The sequence below is a fragment of the Lutjanus erythropterus genome, chromosome 4 (genome assembly GCF_056507025.1).
Source record: "Lutjanus erythropterus isolate fLutEry1 chromosome 4, fLutEry1.hap2, whole genome shotgun sequence".
NCBI lineage: Eukaryota > Metazoa > Chordata > Actinopteri > Lutjaniformes > Lutjanidae > Lutjanus > Lutjanus erythropterus.
In genome coordinates, this window is record NC_139320.1 from 33,343,379 (window position 1) to 33,367,028 (window position 23,650).

The 23,650-nt window shown below is 40.4% G+C and overlaps 1 protein-coding gene across 1 annotated transcript in view; it reads left to right on the forward strand.

Moving 5' to 3' along the window:
• Positions 1 to 23,650, forward strand: part of ltbp4 (latent transforming growth factor beta binding protein 4) — a 68,101-nt gene that overhangs the window by 13,090 nt on the left and 31,361 nt on the right. The window contains exons 4-9 of the mRNA XM_084717717.1: positions 1,547 to 1,788; positions 8,993 to 9,196; positions 19,551 to 19,808; positions 20,306 to 20,382; positions 20,478 to 20,657; positions 23,062 to 23,164. Of these exons, the coding sequence (XP_084573843.1) occupies positions 1,547 to 1,788; positions 8,993 to 9,196; positions 19,551 to 19,808; positions 20,306 to 20,382; positions 20,478 to 20,657; positions 23,062 to 23,164 (1,064 nt within the window). The remainder of the gene's footprint in view (positions 1 to 1,546; positions 1,789 to 8,992; positions 9,197 to 19,550; positions 19,809 to 20,305; positions 20,383 to 20,477; positions 20,658 to 23,061; positions 23,165 to 23,650) is intronic.

Genomic DNA, 23,650 nt, shown 5'->3' on the forward strand with positions numbered 1-23,650 from the left:
AGTAAAATTGTGGTTGTGTCAACTTTGTAATGCGGTATAGTCCACATATTAGCTTTAACTTTTTGTTTCATTTAATTTGATGTTAACTTAATTATACACTTAATTTACACCTTTGTCTCATTTCTCCCTTATTCCTTTTTCACCCGGTTAAATTTATTTATTGTTACACCATCATCCCCTAGCCCAAACTTGGGGGTCGTAACAAACCAATTAAAGAAGTAGCCTCATTTTACTATAAGCTTGCATACAATCAGACATCTGTTTGCAAGTAGTGGAGTCGCCCCCTGCTGGTCATGAACACGTACAACAGCACTGCTGGCCACACCCAAACACACCATCAGAGATCAAGAAGCCCTGTGAGGCTAAACTTAGACACAGCAGTGGTTTGAGCTAAATGCTAACATTAGCATGTTAGCATGCTCACAGTGACAATGTTAACATGCTAGCAGGTATAACATTTACCATGGCTAACAGCTTAGTTTGTGTTGAGTTCAAATGGAACTCGTGAACATGGAAGTTGTGAACAGAACATCGTGGAGGTTTTGATTTTTACTTTTCATTTATGCTGGAAAATATCTATTAGTTTAGCAATAAATATATAAATGGCATTTTAGCAGTATTCTTGTCTTTTTTAAACCAGGAGAGACAGGGGTCCTTAGGGCATAGCTGACCGTTTTAATGCCTGATTAAATCATTTTGGACACAACTTCAGAGTACTGACATTTTCATTAAAAAATATATTTTAATACAGTATGAGTTATAGCACATTTTTACACCTGGGTTACCAGTGTACTATTTTTCAACTGACAAGCTTGTGACAGGATTAATTAATTGATTTTCAATGTTTTCTGACATTTTATGGACCAAACAACTAATTGATCAGAAGAAAAATAGTTTGTCTTCTGCAGAAATATAAATCTAATGTTACATGTTGAAGTTTTCATACAAGAACACGTTCTGTTCTCATAAACCTTCCAGTCCACTGACCAAATCACAGCATGTCATGGTGATTTAGTTTTATCTGCTCCGTCATAAAAAGCAGCAGCTGTAACGTTTGAGTTCAGAATCAGGAATGAAAAATAAACTTTAGTCAGACTGCAGGGCGTCTCTCTCTCTCTCTGTGTGTGTGTGTGTGTGTGTGTGTGTGTGTGTGTGTTATCAGTTCAGATTAATGTGTGTTGTTTGTTCTCTGAGCTGCTTCATTCTGTTTATGATCATTTTTAAATCTTTCTTTCCACACATAATGACTCTCTATGTTACACAACAGTCCCACAAACTTTCATATCCAACACTGTTTAATCCATTTTTGTTTCAGTTTTGTGTGTTTCTCACTTTTGAAATGTTAAAGAGTTCATATTGTTCTTATCATTGCTACTTATTTTAAGTAAATCCAACACACCTGCTCAGTATTTACATTTACTCAGTGTTTTCAGGGTAAACGGCTTTAAAATGTTGTGTATATTTTGTGTATTTCTGTGTACATTTTATGTATTCATCAGTATATTGTGATGATGATGATGTGTGTGTGTGTTTTTGTGTGTAACAGTCTGCGGGAGGCCCAGGCCGTACTGCTGAGGAAGACTCTGTCAGGGGGAGGAAGAGGAGACAAGATGGCCGCCCTCCTGATGAAGCACATTGAGAAGGAGAGGAAGAAGCTCCTCACTGTGACCTCCACCTCTTCCTCTAACTCCTCATCTTCATCAACATCACCATCCTCAGTAAGAACCAGCGTGAAGACGTTCCACACTCAGAAGGGCCAGTACAGCGTTCACTTCACTGCCCCCACAGGTCAGTAACGTCCAGTTACTTCTATCCACTACAGTCACTTCAAAAACATTAACAACACTTAGTTCATGGACCTGAAGTGTCAAACTGTTTCAGGACAAACACAGATGTGACCACAGCTGGACGTGGAACCCAGGTTGTTTAGTACATTTCACCAACAAGATAATTCAAAGTGCTTTACAGAGGAATTAAAACGAACTAAGACAAGAAATAAAAGAAATAAGGCATCAAAAAACTCACATTTAAAGAGGAATTAGAAAGAATAAAATAAAATAGTAAATGAGACCAGATCACAGCCATGCTAGCAGCTCAGTGAGACTGTCTATTTAGCCACAGTGATGATCTGAACATCAGTATGCTAACGTGCTCACAATGACAATGCTAACATGCTGATGTTTAGCAGGTGTGCTGTTTACCATGTTCACCCTCTTAGTTCAGTGTGTTAGCATGCTAACATTTGCTAATTAGCACTAAACTTCAAGTGCAGTTGAGGATTGTTATGAGGATGGATATGCTAATGTGCCAGGCTCATTTATATTTAAAAAGAAAACCATATTTTGATTATATACAGAGCAATATATACAGTCACATCTTAGCTAATGTTAGCAAAATGCCAGCTGACTAGCAAGTCAGGTGTCACTCATCAGATGCACAGTGCAGGTATAAGTCTGTCACTGGTCGCCTGCCTCAAGCGGCATCACATCTTCCACTATCTATGTTTTCAAAGTCTCTGGGAAGCAAGAGAAACACTTCCTAGTTGCAACCTACATGCTGAAAACAGCAAATTAGCGCCCGGGATGCTAATGGTATGAACATAAACAAACATTCTTTTGCAGTGATGTAGTCATGTTAACAGTTCCCCCTTGGCACTTTTGCAGCAGCACCGTCGTTGCATCTTGGGCTTAGCTCCGCCCAAGATGTTTGTGATTGGTGTAAAGAAATGCAAAGAAGGCAGGGTGTTTTTCCCCTACAGCAGAATGTGTATGTGTGAAGCCAGGACTTTCCTCAGCACTGAGCACTGCAGAGAGACGTCTGGCTGTGCGAGACTGTCATAATTACAAGTTGACAAGTTCCATTTGGAAGCAGCATATTATCAGTTGACAACTAGCTAGTTACATCTGATCGCTGATGTTTGCAAAATACTTCCCAGCTAATCTACATCAATCGTTAGCTAGCGTTAGCTTGTTAACATTAGCTAAATTAAGATTTATACATGTCATCCCTCCATGTCCCCTAGCAACATCTTTTAACCTTCTTCAAAATGTAGTTTTCTTCTGAACAGAGACAAACTGAGCATCTATGCTGCCTTCAGATGAAACTCGGGAGTTTTTTCCAAGTTTTTTCAGCTGTTATTGGAGCACAGATCAGGAAGGGGCGGGACTTAAGAAAGGTCAGAATCACATTGAAATTAATAGAAAATAAAATCATGTTAACGTTGGTATATGTTTGCTTGCTAGCCAACAGTTAGAGCAGGTGAAGCTGTGTCAGCCCAATGTGTCACAGTGTGTCAAAATAAAACAAGATGGTGGACCTCAAAATGCAGACGGGCGAAGCAGAAACGGTTCAAATGTTTTTAATAAAATAAATGAATGAACAAAAAGCTTAGGTAAACACACAAGGGTGACGACAAACTGACACAACAACTAACTTAGACAAGGAACTAATAAGACACAAGTGAAACAAATTATGATCAAAAAGGACAAAGACAGAAAGTAAAGTCAATGCTAGCTAGCTTGTTACCAGCTAGTTAGGTCTGTTTTACCCTGGTTCACTGATGCAGAAGTTCATTTCTTCCAGGAAGAATAAAAATGATGAGTAAATAATTGTAATAATAATTAATATTTGACAGTAATGCACTCCTCCATGACCAAACCTCACTGTGTGTTTATTTACTCTGTGTGATGTTTGTCTGGGGGGGGACTCAGAGATATGAGAGCAGACATTGTTTTAATCAGGCGTCCTCATGTTTGGACATGTTAACACAATCTAACCGTGTATTTAACACACATACCACAACACGCAGGTCATTCTTGTGTAGAAGCTGATACGAAGGTGCTGAGAGATGAAGTGAACACACACAGGTCACGTCTGTCAGATATACATTAAAAACAAAACAAGCTGAGGGTGATTTAATGGAGCTGGAATGTGTGATTGTGACTGAATGTGAGCTTCAGATAAGGTGACTGTTAATCCAACCGCACAGTTCAGCCCTGATCACTGTGATTAGATCAATACACACTTCCTGTTATTGTCCAGCTGTGGAGAGAACCTGCTGGAGAACGTTTACTGATGAAAATTAATGGAACAAATACCCTTGGAATATAAAATGGTTCTCAGTAGAACCTCCTTGGTTTGTTCTGAAACTCTTGGAATATTAAAAGGTTCTCGGTAGAACCCAGAGTTTGGCTCTAGATGAAACCCTTTGAATAAAAAAGGATTTTGGTTTGGATGGATTCTTGTTAGCACCTTAGAAAGGTAGAAAGGTTCTAGATAGAGCCTCCAGAGAAGGTTTTAAGTGGAACCATTGCACCATAAAAGGTTCTCATACACTTTTAGAAAGTCAGGTACCAGCAGCATTGTGTTTTTTCAATTCAGTGAACTCGGGGTGTGAATCTCACTGAAGGGGAAGATTTGATACAGATCTCAATACATGATCGAAGATATGATGCATTAATTTTTAAATATCTATTGTTTTGGTATGGTTCAGTCCAGTCAAAATGCAACGTATGAATCTTTGGATTTTGATTCTATTAATCCTATATTTGTAGGGTTCTATTAGTTACAAGAAGACGGAGAGAAGGAGACATTACAGTGGTGTTAACATCTTATTAGGAATCTAACCTGTAAATGAGATCCTGTAGCCTGAATGAGAATCTGTGAACAAACTTTAAAACTGTTTAAAATGTATTTTTGCAGTAAGATGATCAGCTGCTCTGTTTCATATGAAGATATGTGGTTCTGATTGAATCTGACCGTATAGAGGAAGTGGGGTGTGGAGGAACAGTGAAGTGTTACCTGCTCTCACAGTGACATGACATCTCTGTGGGTCAGACTCGTGTCTCTGTTCTCTGCTGTCAGACACGTTTTGGTTCTCATTTTTCTTATAAAACACAACCTTAATCCACACTTGCTCGTTATGAAAGTTTGGTGGTGCAACATCAGCAGAAATGAAGAGGGGAGACAGGAGAGGGAGCGCTTGTTTTGTGTGAGCGAGGTAGCAGGCGTCCAGCCAGAGCGGTGCAGGCAGAGGTAGGAGGATAGAGAAAACAAAGGAAAGTTACAGCTACAGTTCACTGATGCCAGAGATGAAACATCTGCACGTCCTCATGAGACGTATAGATACACTAGTGCTGCACTGATTTTCTTCTGTTTCAGGTTCAACTTTTTACTGATACATAACGTCTGACCTGATGCACTCATATCTAACACAGTAAAGCCTGATGCATTGAATGCATGAGTGAATCGTTACACCCCTACAACAAAGTTAATACACATACAGATTTGAAAACATCAGCTGGTCTCATGTTAATATGTGCATGACAGCAGGTCGTGACGGTGTTAACAGACTGAAGTCAAGTCTGATTTCACAAATCAAACGTGTGTCGAGGGTCAGTCTGCATGACACATGTCACCATGTTCCCAGACGTGTGACAGATGTTGTGTGTACGGTAAAGAAAGACAGACCTCAGGTCAGTTCTCTGACCTGGTTGTCATGAGTCTTTGTGTTGGCAGAGTTCGGACACATTTAGACACAAATGTGCAGGTGGAGTGTGTGATTGTGTAACGGTGCTGTTATAACAGTGTTCACAGTGTTTCTACTTTGTTCATGTTTATAGTCGTTCTGCTTCACTGCTTCAGGCTTCACACTGGGTACCTGTGTGTGTGTGTATGTGTATGTGTGTGTGTGTGTGTGTGTGTGTGTGTGTATGTGTGTCTGTGTGTGTGTCTGTGTTTGCAGTCAGTCAGTCAGTCAGTCAGGACATGAGCTCATAGACAAACAGCAGCAGAAACAACCAGCCTCTATTCAACACTCCATGGCCCTCTGCACCTCTGGGGCCCCTGAGGAGGAAAACAAGGACATAGATATGATTACATTCATCTCCACTCAGCTCCATGTGTCATTTATTGTCGTCTTTTGAGGTGCTGTATACGTCCACTTCAGGATAAAGGATCAGTTTTAGATTTCCAAAGCAAAGATCAAAGTAAATTACGTCTTTGAACCAAAATTAACAAGATTTTATTAACAATAATATTTGTTTTTATTAATGTTACAGCAACACATTTGTACTTTAGATTTTTATGTTGTACAAAAGACAGAAGTTGTACCGAGCTCATCAGATGCATATTTTAACATTTTCTGATCTGATGCCACGATCAGCTAAATCATATTTTCAAATCATGGCAGTGAAAATAAAACTAGTTTCTGTTCCTGTGGTTAAGGTTTGGTTAGATTAGGGCTGCATTTTACAAACTTTTTTCCTGAGGACACACTTTTTAAAAATGAAGAGTTCATTTGTGCATGAATAAACACCTTTTATTATCTTGATGCTTTATTGAAAACATAAACTCATGTTAAAACTTTAGAAATGAGAAATAAATGCATTTAGGCTGAGTTTACAGGCTGTCTCAGTGTTTTATTTCCTCATATCAGGACAACAACACAAGACAGTTTAACCTAATTCATAAATGAGACAAAATCAGTGAATTTAGGCAAATTAGCAGGCTCTAGTTATTTTCCTCTCATCAGTAAAACAATACACACACATTTTAAATACTTGATAAAAGATGGTAAATCTTAAATTTGTAGAGTTTCCTCCACTGTCTTATTTATCTGGAGACCCAAGTAAAATCTCCTGTGACCCACCTGAGGGTCAAGATAAGGTGGTTTAGATTTGGGAAAAGACAGTTTGGATTGGGGCTGCAGCAGACCATAATTTTCATTTTTCGTTCAGCCTGATCATTTAGTGATCGGTCTACAAAACCAGAAAATGATAATCCATCCATCCATAATCATAGTTTTTTGTTGTTGTTCTCACTCTGTCCCTGAGGGAGATGCCATCCTGACAAAACATATTTCAGCTTCTTGTATCCACAATCTCGTTGTTTCAGTCATGACCCCTTCATGACCACAGGTTAGAGTAGGAACAACGACTGACCGGTAGATCGAGAGCTTTGCCTTCTGGCTCAGCTCTCCTTTTGTCACAGCGGTGCAGTAAAGCGAACATAGCACTACTCCCGCTGCTCCGATTCTGTTGAACTCCCTCACTTACCCCGAGAAAAACAAGCTCACAGATGTTTATAAATCGCACTGGAAAGTCAAACTAATTATTCATTTTGATGACCATCATGCTTTGTCAAATATTGAAAACAATTACTGAATTTCTTAAAAATGATAAAGCATTTTTTTTTTGTTAAATCCTATAATATAATACAACTTTGGAATTGAAGGAAATGCAATTACAAATTATTTTGCATGCGTCTGTCAGCACTCAGATGTGTGTCAGTGTTCTCTGGAGTGTTTTGAGATTCTGTTCTCACCCAAGAACAAATGTGACATAAGAAAACGTTGGTGAATGTCAGAATCTTTGTCAAAACTGCATCAGTGGGTTTAAAGTAGAAATTAAACACTTTTTGACAGATCGGTTGTCGTGTCGTCGTAGCGTTCAGTTTGAGGAGGAGTCTGTCTGCCTGTCGATCATTTGATTTCCTGTGGGTTTGAAATTTTGGTCAGCTGTCTGCAATTATTGTTTTATTTATTTATTTATATACCACAATATCACAAATCTGTTTCAGGGATCTTTACAGTCTGTATCTGCAGTTTGATCAGTCCATCATGGCTGCTGGCAAAAGATTTTTTTTCTAGTGTTCAATCAGTCAGAAGAAAGAAACATGTCATGAATCAATCAGGTTTATGTGCATATCTTTATTTACTTTTTGGATCCATCAGGCCACAGCCTCAATTAATCAGTCATTTTCTTTGCTCCACACTGATGCAAAAATTCACTGCCAGTGATCATCTTACCTGCACTGCAGAGATAAAATAACTCCATGTCATATTAATAATAATAATAATGATGATAATGCACCACAGCTCCTTTTGAGTTTGAGGAGTCTGTTAAACAGGGTGGAAATCAAACAAACTTTAAAATTCATTCATTCCTTCATTTTCTGTAACTGCTTGGAGCCTATCCCAGCTGAAACTTTAAAATATTTTCATTATTCATTATCAAGTTTATCTATATATTTATATTTTGTGAAAAAGTCAGGTACATTGCAGAGCTTTGCGTAGTGAGTGGGGAGGATGGGGCTTTTTGAGGAGCTCTTGGACAGAGAGGAGCTGCTGGAGGAATTCTGGAGTCTTCTCAGATCATTTTTATTTGTTGACAACAAGTGTCATTAGAGTTTGTCATAGTTTTTGTCATCAAATTACTTTTTAGTTTTTTGTTTTATTTTTTAGTTTTCTTTTTTAGTGAAAGTTTGAGGATAAGTTACTGTTCACAGTTTCTTTCTGCTGTGGTTATTTCAGTTTTTAATGTCAGGTTCAGTTCCAGCCCTGCAGTCAGCAGCTTCTTTTAACTTCAACATGTTTTATGAATGTCAGCCCCTGAAACCCAAACCAGGGTTGCATCATCAGCCTGACATCCTCCACTGTTCTCCAGTCTGTTATGAAACCGTGTGCACAGATACTAGAAAAAGACCCCAGAAAAAGAAGAGAAGAAGAAGAAAAGAGAGAGAGAGAGAGAGAGAGAGAGAGAGATTAATATCCTGATAGTCTCTCTCTCTTTCTCAGTGTGGACTGATGGAGCAGATCCCTGCTAAACATTGTGTTTGGAGCCGAGCCCAGTCCCTCACTGCTTTCAATTATCTCTCTACCGCTCTCTCTCTCACTCTCTGCTCAGGCACACTGCTGCTCGCTCGCTCACATACAGGAGTGTTCAGGAGGGGGACGCGTCTGCTCATTTTTCTTCTCCTCTTTCCTTCCTTCCCTCCTGTTTTCCTGCACCGCTTTGTTTTTAACTTCACCACAGAGTAAAGAAGTGAGAGAGGTAGGGTCAGAGTTGGTCGGAGTTAAACGGAGAGTTTTGGGAGTTTTTGGACGATGCAACACGCTCAGAAACTCTGAGAGCAACACAGAGTGAAATGCTGCAGCCTCGAGTCTGCTGGTTTCTGACGTCCGTCCTCATTGTCTTCGTCTCTCCTCTGCCAGCTGATGGACAGACAGGAGGAGGAGGAGGAGGGGTGGAGAGGATCCAGGTGATGTTCACGCCAACCATCTGCAAGGTGCGCTGTAGCCAGGAGCGATGTGTCAACTACTGTGAGCGAGGCAACGTGACCACGCTGTACAGCAGCAGTGAAGGAGGAGGAGGAGGAGGAAGGAGAGACGGCTCCCATGGACCGGGCTTCAGAGTCTGTAAGTTCTACTTTTTAACTTCCACTAAGTGTGAAGCTGCTGTGGTTTTTAATGTGACAGCTTGAACCTGTGAGTCTGAAATAAGTCTGAAGGAAGCAAGCTGTCCAATAAATGGTAAAATAACCCTTTAATAGCGATGCATTGATACCAGCATCAGGTGTCAGTCTGATACTGTCTTCATGTACTCATAAAACTACTTCAATACCTCACAGCAAAAAAGTTTGATAAAACATCTGAAGCACCAACACGATGCAGGGGTCAAACAGTTTGCTGATGATGACATGCTTTAAAATAGTAAACTTTCCTCCTTAAAAAGTTTCGGTCTGCGTCTCTCTTTGGCAACAGTCTGTAAAATTGTTCTAACAGTCCATGTAACACTGAAGCAAACTCCCAGAGTGCATCTGTAGACTGCAGCCGCTGTCCAAAAAAAAAAAGTCCTGCCAGGTGTAAACCAGTTAAATGAATTTTGAGTTTTTCTTCTAAACAAAACAAAGTCTATTAAAGGCATAATATTCAACAATTCCCCCAGAAATTATGTATATATTCACATGAACATAATCCTGTTCAGTCATCACTTATGACCCTGTAGGAGTGTGTGGTCTATGCCAGTGTCTCCCAAACTCTCCCAAACTCCCAAAAAAAAAAATACAAAGACAAAGCGTTCCGACCCAGTTTATAGGCCTTGTCGATTGATCTTGAGAAGAGTTCATTTGCGCATAAATTACTGCCTTTTCTCAATCACCTTATATTATCCTGACAGATGCATATACACATGAAATACTTTATAAATGAGAAATAAATGTATTTAGGCTAAGTTAACAGGTAATTTTTTGTTTTATTTCCTCTCGTCAAGAAAACAAACCTAAAAAAAGTTGAGACGACTCAAAACTTCAAAGCAACACACTGTAAAAAAAATATTTTGCTGACCAAGTTGGATAAATTACTTTCCTTCTTTTGATGAACCTCTTTTACTTGCTGTGAATCTGATTTGTTATTATTTGAGTGTTTGAAAATTAAATGGTTTTAGTTGAAAATATTAAAATATTAACCATTATTCACTTTCAGTTTTACTGCATAATGTTTGAATTGCAGTTTTTGGAGGTTTATAAAACTCAAACATTCAAGTTTATCTAAGGAAGAAAAGTAAATTATCTCAACAAAACTTTATTAGTTGGTAAAACCCTTTCAAAATTTAAGAGTTTGAGTTTTTATAGTGTAGAAAATTTTAGCCTCCTTCATAAATGAGACAAAAACAGTGTATTTAGGCAGAATTAACAGGCTCTAATCAGTCAAACAATAAACACATTTTGAATATAAATCTTAGATTTAGCAGAATTTCTTCCACAGTCTTTTATTTTTTGGTGACCCAGATAAAATCTCCTGTGACCCACTTGACCCAGTCCTGCAACTCCTTACTGGCAGGCATCCCTGCATGCGCCCTCAAACCAAGCATACGTCCGTGCGCTCCACCTGTTTTCACGTTTGGATCTATTTTTTAACCAGTGATCAATCTGGCCTCTGTCTCTTCTTCCACTGTGATCATGCAGAGCAGAGGTTTCGTCACATGTTTTTGTTTTCATGTTGTCGTCACTGTTAATGCACCAGCATCAGAAACACAAGCAGCTCAAACTGACCAATCACAGCTCTTGTTGTTTCCATCAGTTCCTCCCACTGGAACAATAAACAGAGAGATATTCCAGGTTCAGACAGTCTTGGCGTGAAGATGAATCCCAGAGTTAAGAAAAAAAACTCTCAATATATGAGGTTACATGTGTAATGTGTGAAGCTGCTCCAGCTGCGTCATGTGACCGCAGCTGTTTGATGGTTGGCCGAGTTCGCCGTCTGAAGCAGTGCCAGTGAGCAGTTGTGTAGCCTGAACCGATCAGTCAGTGTTTATCAAATCATCCATCAGAGTTTTTGATTGATCATTGTCTGTAAACAACTCAGCAGACTGTTAAATACAGACAAAAGGAACCGGGGCTCAAGTTGTAGCTCACAACTAACTCACTGACTCCCTACTTACACCCACCCAAAGCATCATGGGAAGTGTAGTTTCAGTTCTTATAGTTTGATTGTTTTCCAAATAGAAGGAATGTAAAGGGCTTTTCATGCTACATATTCTTTGCCCAGGGCTATCCTCAACCCTGGGATAACTTAGCCCCTTTACACACACACACACATTAGGGCTTTTCAAACTGCATCCAGACCCAGGTTAAGAGAGCAGTTAGCCCCAGGCTAGGAGAGCTGTTAGTCTAGGCTAAAAGAGCTTTCACACCGGCACAATCCTGGAACATTCCAAAGTGGGCTAACCCTGACATTAGCCTAGGGCTAGCTGGTCCTGCTCCAGAGCAGGGTTAGCCCTGAGTTTGTGGGGTTATCCCCTGAAAATCCGCTGGACCCAGGGCTGAAAGCTGCAAGTATAAAACAGGGCTAAATGATTAGAAGAGGATAATCAGCCAAGTTAATGAGGTTAATGCAAAACTCCTGTGTGAGTGCACTGAGGCTTTAACCCACAGCTAGAAGAAGTGTAGTGGCAGTGTGGGTCATATAGCCCCGTGCTCAGCTTAGCCTGTGTTAACAACGTGTGTGTGTGGAAAGGGGCTAAGATATCCCAGGGTTAACTCTTAGCCTTGGGCTACAAACCTTGTCATTTTTTAATTTTTAAAAAAAGTTTATGTTTATCTGTAATTGGTTATCATGAACATTTGGAGGCGTGGCCTGATACACTTGACGGGCCGTAACTCTTCAATGCTAAATTGGATTGTGACCAAATTTATGCATGTTGTAGGTAGAGCCACATTGAACAAGTGTGTAACTTTTCCTATAATCCCACCCACAGAGGGTGCAGATAGTAACATGATATTTCTACAATTCTGTTGTCTTTAATGAGCTGAAACTTGATACACAGTTTCACTGTAAGCATGTGCAACTCTTATCGATGCATTTAGTTTAATTTATTTGCACAGTAACAGAGGGAATACATTAAGGAGAGAATTAAAAGAAACAAGTTGCAGGTGAGATTTAAAAAACATCTAAAGGCTTATGGAAGGAATCTCACAATCATACATGACCAAAAACAAAAGCCATGTGGGCAAACAAGCAACCATGCGGTCAAAGAACAAACATAAAGTACACTATATAAATCAAGCAACAATGTCAAACTAAATAAAACAGTGCAGTGGAAGTGTGTGTGTTTGTGTGTGAATGTGCACCGTGTGCATGGGAATAAGTGTGCGTGTGTGCAGAAGGACAGCTGTGTTCAGTCAGCTCCTTAAAAAACACACAGTGAAAGAGAAAGGTCAGTTTAAGTCAGATATTTCCTGTTTCAATCGCTTGGTTCATGTGACACTTATTAAGGCTGAATTTAAAATTATTGAGGGAGTTAGACTGAGATAATATGAGCGCTCCATGGCTCTAATTCAGATTTATATCTAATTGAGAATTAGCATGGCAGCAGTCGCTCCACCTGGTGGCCATTAAAAAATGCTGTCACGTCTTGAACACATTATTCAGTTACCACCAGTTATGGGTGATATCTTCAGACGTGAAGCGACAACACACACTGGGACTCTTTAAAAAAACTCGACCAGCGAATAGCTGCAGCATCACATGGATTGTCTTCAGGAAATGCAAATATTCTACTCGTACTTGTGTTTTTTTTTATTTTGCCTAATGCAACTGATGCACATATTCATACATTATATTCTATTTTATTCACACACATTCTGCATACTGTCTTTTTGCACATCTGTTTAGATGCTAAACTTCATTTTGTCAACTGAGTGCTCCATGTGGAGTGCAGCACATCTCTGTGTGGCCCCGAGCTAATGGCCTGTAAATAACCAGCAAAAAATGACATCATCTCGTTGTGACCAATGAACTCATTCACACATCAGGAGTGGACAAAAACACACAAACTCACTTTTTAATTTGACAGATTTTCAGGTTATTTAGTGAAAACTTGGTGCAACATTTGGACGGAAAGTCGACTAGAAACAGAAAGAAGAACAAGAAGGGCAGAGGGAGGAGAAACTGACATATGGCTTTCATTTATCATTAACTTAACCCTCACACACTCTCACACACACACACTCACACACACACACACTCACACACACACACACACACACACACTCTCTCTCTCTCTCACACACACACACACACACACACAAACACACACACACACACACACACGTGCCCAGGATATTTTGTTGGTGATGTGTGAATGTTTAAGCGAGCAGTGAGGGTGGACACACACACACACACACATGCACACTCCTGCAGAGGATTAAGGAGGAGGAGGTGATGACATCATGGGGTCAAAAGGTCAATCTACCCCCCACCCTCCTCTCCGCTGCCTCCTCAGCCTAAAAAATTTTTGTTTCTCTGGATGAATTTTATCAGCAATGTTCATTAACACCACAACATGACACCTGTGTGTGTGTGTGTGTGTGTGTGTGTGTGTGTGTGTGTGTGTGTGTGTGTGTGTGTGTGTGTGTGTGTGTGTGTGTGTGTGCGCGTGTGTGTGTGTGTGTGTGTGTGTGTGAGTGAGTGTCTCCACCTCTCCACCAATGCAAAGCTCTCAATCTACTACTACAACTACTTGGTCAATCTTCATTCCTTCTCTCACCTGTGGTCATGAAGGGTGGGTCATGACCGAAGGAACGATAATGTGGATACAAGCGGCCGAAATGGGTTTTCTCAGGAGGGTGGCTGGTATCTCTGTTAGGGATAGGGTGAGAAACTCAGTCATCTTGGTCATCTTGTAAGGATGCCACCTGGTTGCCTCCTTAAAGAGGTGTTACAGGCACGTCCAGCTGGGAGGAGGACACAGGGCAGACCGAGGACTAGGTGGAGGGATTATATCTCAGAACTGGTTAATGTAGCTGGGGAACGGGATGTCTGGGGTCCCTGGGAGACCTGCTGGAACTGTTACCCCTGCAACCCGATTTTGGATAAGCGGTTGAAGATGGATAGATGGATGGATGGAACAGTGGTTTCCTGTCAGAAGAGTCTGTCTGATAGAAAGGTAAAGGGGTGTTTTGGTGTCTAAAATATGTGTTCCTGCTGACCCTGTCCACAGCAGATCAGTGCCTAGCTTCCAACTCCGGTACACCTGCTTCTTCTCCTGACTGGGGTCATGTCAACCTCCATCTGCTGTAGGTAAAACACTGGCTGTGGTGAAGAACCTCATACAACCACACTTCAAATAATCTGAACTACCCCTTTAATGCCAGGGTTTGCCTCCCCATGGACAAATGTTGCAGTAAAGCCTACTGCTGTAGCTGACTGTGTTTTACTGAAACTCCATAAAAAGGATTAAACAGTCTCCTGCAGCACAGTCCTGTCACATCAATCCCACAGAAACATTTCATAACCAACATTACTGCCAGCAGTCAAGATTTAACACTGACGTTCATCACATGTAAGATGCTTCAACACCTTTTAAGGCCTTTTTTGGGCAAACTGAATATCTTTGAGGTGTGGACAAAACAAAACGTCATCTTGGAGATTGACATTTTATGGACCAAACAACTTATCAATTAATTAAGAAAATAATTGCTAGATTAATGGACAGTGAAAATAATTGTTAGTTGCAGCCCATTCTTGAGAATTGTGACACATTATGTTCTACCAAAAAAACTTAAAGAATTAGTACTACTAAGCCTCTATTTTCAATATTTTCGGTGAAGTATTCTTTAAGGATTTATACATATAAAATATATGTAATTCATAAAATGTTTATAAAATGTCACATGGCTGTTGCTGAGTTAGAAGTTAAAGGTACTGAGGGTATTTTTTAGCTTCTAACTGAATCTCTGTTTTGAGACATAGTTTCTCTCCTCTGTTGCTGTTTGTACTTTCAGGTATCTGCTTTATTTCACACAGTTGATGTCTGTTGGTCTGTGCTCACTCACAATTCCCTCGGTAAACTGTTGTATGAGTGCATGAAGTGTGTGCTGCTTGTCTGATAGAAGGAGCTCAGGAGGGAGAAAATAAAGCTTATCTCAGATGAGACTCAACAATCAACCATTTTTAAGCTCTCTATCGTCTGCAGCTTTAAGTAAACTTTAAACTGTCAGTAGTTAAGCGATGAAAAAAGCTGCTCTTTGATGTCTTCAGTCATCATGTGTGCTTCTTTTCTTAAAAAGTATCAGTTCAGGCACCGCTAATGGTTTAAAAGCACCAGTACCATATAAAACCCAAATGACTGCCAACACAGCAGCTAAACAGACAGATATTTTCCTCTGGAGGTGGAGGCCAAACATGGAGCTAAAAGAGAGTGACTCCACATGACTGATCGAGTTGCTTTGCCACTGCTGGATTTAGGTCACAGACAGCTGTTCGCTAACGTGTTACTTTATGAGCCAAACCTCGAGCACAGAGCCATCCAATCAGAATGAATCATTTCCCTTCACCTGTGTTTATATCATTTCATCGCTTGTTTATGCCTGAACACTCCTTTTTCCCCCTTCTCTCGGTTTTCTTCTCTCTTCTGCCCCATTTACCTCCAGAGACCTCCTCCAAACTCTATCTGTGTGCGTGCGTGCGTGCGTGCATGTGCGTATGTGTGTGTGTGTGTGTGTGTGTGTGTGTGTGTGTGCGTGCGTGCGTGTGCCTGTGTGTGTGTGTGTGTGTTGATGCAGTCCATCTGTGGGGCGATGTCCGGGGTAATAATTAGGTCACTGTGTTTACACCAACACACACATACAGTATCTGTGTGTGCGAGAAACATTTCACTTGTATAATAAACAAACATTTCAAATACAAGATTATACACACTTTTGAAAGGGTGTGGACATGAGCACACACACGCACACACACGCACACACACTCACACACACTCACACAAACACACACACACACACAAACAGGACAGAAGTAGCTGTGATGCATGTTAATTTAATAACTAATTACAGTGTCAACCCTTCACTGAACTGGACGATTAGTGCTTGACTTCAGACCGAACTTAAACTGTAAATAAAGATGGACGACACGTCTTCCTCCCACCTCTTATGAAACAGCGTCTGTCACACTGGATCATGGGTGATGTTGCCATGGCCTGTGGTAGCAGGGGGCTACGACCGCTGTAGGTCTGCATGCTCGTTTCACTCGTGGCGTGGCTACGTCCTGGGTCCTTTAAATGTTTTCACACTTTCACCAGGTTCTATAGGTTGGATGTTACCATGCCTACGCTGTGTCAGCACCTGAGCCTCCACAGGTGAGCCCTGAACAGAAAGATGAGCTGATACAGATAAATTTTGCTGTTCCCCAACAAGAAAACCAGAAGTCAGACAGTAAAATGAACCACATGTGGAGGTGGAGGTGGAGATAGAAACGGCATCTGAGCCTCCGCAGGTGAGCAGCGAACATATAGATGATCTAATAACGACAAAGACAACAAAGAAGCCTTCACGATAGAGAAGATCTGTTAATTTGGCGGTAGAGCAGGGAGCGGACATCGAAACGGCACTTGAGCCTCCACAGATGAGTCATGAACATAAAGTTGAGTTAATAAGGACAAAGAGGAGAAAGAGACCATCGCGGTGGAGAAGATTTGTTAATTTATTCGCTTGTAGCACAGGCACCATCAAAGAAGAAATAGAATGAAGATGAGATTCTACACAACAGGGAGCTCATCTGAATGTCTTATTTTCCCCAGTTTATAAACTTTTACCTCGACCCATCCTTTTACGATTTATTTTAATGATTTACGAGGCATTTTAACATTTCCATGCATGCAGAAATGTCACAGCATCAAATAGTGTTAATATTTCAGCAGCAAACCTAAAAACTGCAGTTAGAAACTTAACAGGTCAGAGGAAACTCTCCAGAGGAGAAGTTGCACTGCTGGGCCTCGTGTGTAAATGCGCAGTGTCCACCATTAACTAAAATGTTTTTATGGCCCAGCTTGCTCGATGCGTGGGTTAACCACAGTGCTACATAGATAATTTATCTAGCAAACAATATGTAAGCACCACATTATTACACGCCTTTGTCAAATACTTAATTCTGATTGGTCATTTACAGCATTCTAAGGTTATATTTGTATAGCAGATTGTTGCTATGCAGAAAAAGCTGTTTTGTACTTTTCCAGGTAGACGCTCTGGTGGTCACACAGGGACAAAGTTTGCTAACGTGCAGCTGTTTTGTGCACTTTATAAGGACTTTTATTATTAAATGTGAATTTATGCCATTTTAAGACTTTTTAAGGACCTGCAGCTACCCCAAAATACAAACACATTTCCTGTTTTTGTGCTTGTTGGTAGAAATAAAGTAGTTCCAGTAGATTCTACTGCAGAAAGAAAGTAGTTCCTACATGAAACTACTCACAACAAGGTCTGTGGTTTATCTTGAGTAACGAGGTCATGATTTTTTAGAAATGTTTCAAATGTATTTTTTGGCTCGTTGAGGGTCATTATATTAAAGATGAAGTCAGACGTCTCTATGGCTGATATCTCCAAAAGTCTGCAGTCCCCTTAATGAGTGTATTTATTTTATCATATTCCTTTGTCATGCAGCTGTTAGAGGACATGAAAAATGCTTGTTTTGGCACTGATAATGCTCATATATACAGTCTGTCAAAAATCTGATTTTAAAAGTTGTTGACGATTTTTTTTTTGTCATTTCTACCTAACTATATAGTTAGTGTGCCACCATGTTGCAGTGACGCCACTACGTATATAATATGGTTGGTTACTTGGGGGGGCGGCATGGTGGCACAGTGGTCAGCACTGCTGCTTCACAGCAAAAAGGTCCTGAGTTCAAATATCCAGCCTAGGGATAAAATATAAAATATATATTTTAAGACAAAGATGATTATAACAGCATGTTTACACATTGTGTTATCAGCAGGTCTTGTTAGTTTGAGATTTTGAAGGATTTTAACACGTTTTTAAATTGTCTAAAGTTGTGAATTCTTGTCTGGAAAAGGACTGTTTTCTGACACAGAGACAGTTTAGAAATTAAGTAGAAATTAAAATTAGAAATTAATGTCCTCCTATTGGCAGACTGATCACAGTGGAGCACATGGACATACGCTCCAAAACAAGACATTTGATGACATCCTCCTGGACTTTGATCAACATTTTTCAACATTTTCTGACATTTCATGAACCAAACAACTAATTGATTATTGGAAAAATTATTGCCAGATTGATCACTAGTTGAAAAATAGGTCCACTTGTTTTCACATGTTTGGATCTATTTTTTAATTGACAAGATTGTGACAGGATGTTTTTCACAATTTTCACCAAAAACTGATTGATAAATTGTGAATATAAAGGACAGATCAACGGCAATAAATTATTTGCAGCCCTAATCTTGATGCATGTTGTTGCAAACATGTACACCTTTAATACTTTGTGTTTTTAGACTCAGTTTGTAAAGTTTAGAAGTAGAAGTGAATCCTTGTTGGTGGAGAGCAGTGTTGAAGAGAAATGCCATCCTGACATTAAACACACATTAAAGAAGAGAAGTAAACGTGTTCTATGAGTGAAGCTTCATGTTTTGAGCTGCTGATACAGATCACAGGGTCAGAAGAAGCTGGCATTAACGCTGCAGGTTTCCTTCCTGCTGCACAGACTTCTGGGTATTATGTACTCGTTGGCAACAGCTTCGACACCAGCTGAACTCTGGGTAACAATGCAGCAGCGTCCGGTCGCAGGCGCTCAAACAGGAAGTAGGAAGTGGCTGACTGGTTCTGTTGGCGCCCGGTCCACTCTCACCTCCGTCCCATCAGGGCAGCAGCAGCTTTGTGTGTTATCCACACATCACATGACCTCATACGTGACCCGGTGGTCTCTCAGCAACAGAACGGCCACGCCCACCACTTCCCAGGATGCATTTGTGTAAATAGTAGAGAGTGTTGTGAAACTGACAGAGTGTTTCCAGGCCGGCAGTAAACATGATGGATGTGTGTTAGTGTTGGCCTCAGACCTGTGTGTGTGTATCTGTAAACTCTTGTTGTGTGTTAACATTTCACTGTGCATAATAAACGTTAGCAGCAGGGCCTGAATGATACTGGATTTTTGGAGCTGCTGACTCAGATGTCCATATATTGGCTGAAAGTCTTCATATAGAATATATACAGAAAATAGAATATGTACATAAACAGACATTTGTTTGTGCTGTAAAATCCAAAATATCAACAATCTGAATATAGACAATCAAGTCCTTTTTTGTTTCTCCATCAAATTTTTCATCTGGAGCTGATGTCAACATTTAATAAAAATAAATAAATAAATAACTTTGATTTCGAGCTTTTACACATGAATGTATATATTTTTATATATTTGTTAAATATATTTTTAAACGATCAGGGCTGACGCGGTGTCTGTCGTTCCTCCTGCAGTCCTCTGTCCTCTGCTCTGTAAGAACGGAGGTGTCTGTCTGCAGAAGGATCGCTGTCTCTGCCCGCCAAACTTCACCGGGAAGTTCTGCCAGATCCCCGTCACCGCCACCACCACCGCTGTCGCTGCAGCCGCCCCAGCCTCCTCCACCAATGAGATTGTGAAGCCTGCGCTGCTCTCCATGGCAGCCAATCAGGAGCTGACCCAGTCTGAGTTCCTGCTGCCGCTGGGACACAGCCAGGAGACGGCAAGGGCTGGAGGTGAGTTCGACCTTTGACCTTTGACACACATAGGTAACAAATGCCCCTGTGAGTGTTTGGAAATTAATTAATTAATTAATTAATTAAGAATTAATTTAATTAATTAGTGTTTATGTGTTAATGTTTTAGCCAAACTGTATTCTCTAGAAACATACAAGCGCCACAAGATGGCAACAGCTACTTTTGGAGCATCGTGTGAGAATTTTGCAAGTCATTGAGTTCCTACATGTTCCTGCAAACGTTTCACAATAAAAGCCTTGTTAAGAAATAAAGAATTTTCTTCCAAAGCTAGAAGGCTTTTAATATGAAAGGAAATGCTGATTTTATATTAACAGCAAAATGCAGCAACTTAAAGAGGTCAAACATCAACAGATCTATAAGCCCAATTATACACATCAGCTTTTACAAAGGGGGTTAGAAATAAAGGCCTGCCTCCAATACAAGCCTGATTCAAATAAAGGCGTGTGTGTGTGTGCGGTGTGTGTGTGCGTGTGCAGCCCCTGGCTCCTCCATGGTGAAGGTCAGAGTGCAGCACCCCCCAGAGGCCAGCGTGAAGGTCCACCAGGTGCTGAAGGTAACAGAAACTATCAAAGTGTTTTAGTCTGATGGATTTACAGCTGGATGTTTCTTTGTTCTGAGCAGTTTGTCTCTTCTTCTTCTTCGTTCCAGGTGTCTGGATTCAGTCCCACCCTGCGGACTCTCTCCTCCTCCTCCTCTTCGTCCTCGGGGTCGGCGGGCGCTCCAGCTCCAGGAGGCGGGGGGATCCAGGCCCAGACGCTGAGGGGGGACAGCACATACAACCAGCAGTCCGGGTTCAAATACTGCTTCAGAGAGGTCAAGGACGGACAGGTGAGAGGGAGCGGGAGGACCAACACCTGTTCTCTGTTAAAGGACCAGTGTGGAGGATTTAGTGACATCTAGTCTACTCAAAATCTGTATCAAGAGCCAGCAGAGGTGGGAAGAGTCCTCACATTCTTTACTGCAGTAGAATTACAGATACTTGTTTAAAAAAAGGTTTGAAGTACTGATTCAACATGTTTACTGCAGTAAAAATGAAAAAGTTCAAGCTCAGAAATGTCCTCAAAGAGTAAAAGTAAAGTCGTCCTCTGAAGGACATTTCTACTGACTCTTTCCGTACAAAGACAACTGAACCTCACTGAAGCTAAAATTTTGTTCAGTTTTTTTCATCTTGTAATGTCTGTTTTGAACTTTTTTGTCTTGTTGAGTCTTGTTATGTTGTTTTTCGCCTTATGTCATTTTTTGTCTTGTTACGTCTTTTTCATCTCGTCCTGTCTGTCCTATGTGTCCTCTGATGGATCCTCCAGTGAATCGTCTTTTCTATGTCTTATTGTTTCGTCCGTTTAGGTTGAAATCAGTCTTGATGTTGGAAGGCGGCGCACAATGATGCAAAATAACAATAATCAATAATTCACCTCAGAGTCATTAAAACTAAAGTCTGCTTAGAAAATGTGAGGAGGAGAAAATTCAGATATTTGTGTTCAGATGAAAAATAAATACTCAAGTAAAGTACAGGTACTCAAAAACAACTAAACGAGTACTTAAGTACAGTAATGAAGTATTAGTACTTAGTTACTTCCCTTGTCCGGGGCTGTAACATGTTGTCCTTCATGGAAGAGGATCCGCTCCCTCTGTAGATATAAAGGGCTGATTCACAGATTTTTATTTTCAGCTGATGATACACTGATGAAAACATGAATGTTATTTTTCTTTTCTGCCATATTCTGTCGATAAACTGTAAATCTGACACACTGGACCTTAATGGATCACAAAGAAGAAAAAGTTTTTAACTATAGTTGGAGTCTTTCCATTAATGGAGCTGAAGGTGTAAATTTTGACCTGATGGTGGCGCTGTGAGGACAGATGATGGAGCCATTCCAATCAGTGTGATTGATCCTGTGAGGAACATAAAAGTCCAGAGCAGCTTTCATGGACAGCTGTAGTTTCTCTTTAGATTGTGGAAAGAATTTACATTTACGCTCAACTTAAATCAAACTGAACTCGTCTCCTGTTGTTTGATGACAGCCAGTTCGCTGGCGTGTTCTTCACGAGCAGCATGTGTTCTTTGTAAAATTATTTTATTTATTACATCGCTGCATTCGCCTTTTATGGTGAAGTAAATCAGTGATTTATTGTTTATGATCCTGTAGTAAGTTGTGACTACAGACTCATGGGCTTCTTCTCTGGTTCACATTAGCTCTCTGGCTGCAGACGTTCAGCATGTTCACACTTCTCTGCTCTCTGAAATCCCTCCTCGGCCATATTTCATGCTGATAATAAAATGCAGATTTAGTTTGTGCTGCAGTAGCTGCTGTTACGCGGTCCAACTCTTCAAACTGCATCAACAAACTGCACAACTTCTGAGCCGTCAGTCTGTCAGTCACATGTCAGTGAAACACTTTACTGCTTCTAACCAAATGTTCCTGCAGCACTCAGCTGCACCAAAAATTTGGATTGTCACTCTCTGTGAGGCCACATTTCATAATTAAACAACATATTTAATAGCCCGTTAGCTACCATTAGACAAAAGCTAATGTTAGCATACAGCCACTTCCTAGCTAACATTACTAATAATAATTAATATTAGAATATAACTGCAACCAAAATGCAATTTTGTTCTTATTCATATTTTTCTGTTCTTTGTATGAACCTCTATAGTATACAGCAGTGTTCAACAAACTTTTTTCTGGGGATGCTCTTTGTAAATATGACCAAACCATCATGACCTGATTCACATCAGACCTGTTAATAAATCTTTAGAAGAGTTCATTTTTGCCTGACCATATCACGGTATTATTATCTTTACATGTGTTATTGAAAACATGTACACATTATTTACTTTAGAAATGAGAAATAAATGCATTATTGTTTTTATTTCCTCTTATCAGTCGAGGACATTTTAGCCTAATTCATAAATGAGACAAAACAAGCTAATTTAGGAGAAATTAACAGACTCTGGTTTGTTCCTCTCATCAGTAAAACAACACACACAGTTTAAATATTTTATAAATCTTTAATCTGCAAAAGTTCTCTCTCAGTCTTTTATTAATTTGGCCCAAATAAAATCTCCTGTGACCCACCTGAGGGGTCCCGACCCAGTGTTTGATGTGACTGGTATAAAGTATATTAACGTGTGTGTGTGTGTGTGTGTGTGTGTGTGTGTGTGTGTGTGTGTGTGTGTGTGTGTGTGTGTGTGTGCGCGTGCGTGTGTGCGTGCGTGCGTGTGTGTGTGCAGTGCAGCTCTCCTCTGCCTGGTCTGAGGAGCAGGGAAATGTGCTGCAGAGGGATCGGGAAGGCCTGGGGGATCGCTGAGTGTGTCCTCTGTCCTGATAACACAGGTACACACACACACACACACACACACACACACTCACACACTCGATATAATAGTGTGATTATACAACAAGATGCCAACAAAATCAAAACGTCGCATGTTGCATTTTGGGTGGATCTTTGTTAAGGTTTTCTCTGTTTCCATGGAAACATACGAGGTCTGACTAATAACTGGTAAACAATCAGTCATGTCATTAGAACTCGTATGACATGAAACCTAGTTTACTTCTCCAGGAAATAGTCTTCCCCTTGGTAACAACCAGCAACAGAGAGGATTTCTCGTCCCTGTTGAGTCATCAGCCAGCGCTGAGCTAACGTTAAAGCTAACAAACACTAAACTGCTTTGTTAGCTTTGATTGAGCCGAGGCCAGTGACACCGAGGCCTGACAAAATTCCGTCCAAAACCAACCTGAACCTGATTACAGCCAGGTGTTTTATTAACAAGCGTCCCTCTGTGCATCCTGACTGAGACGACACTTTGCTTATCGTGA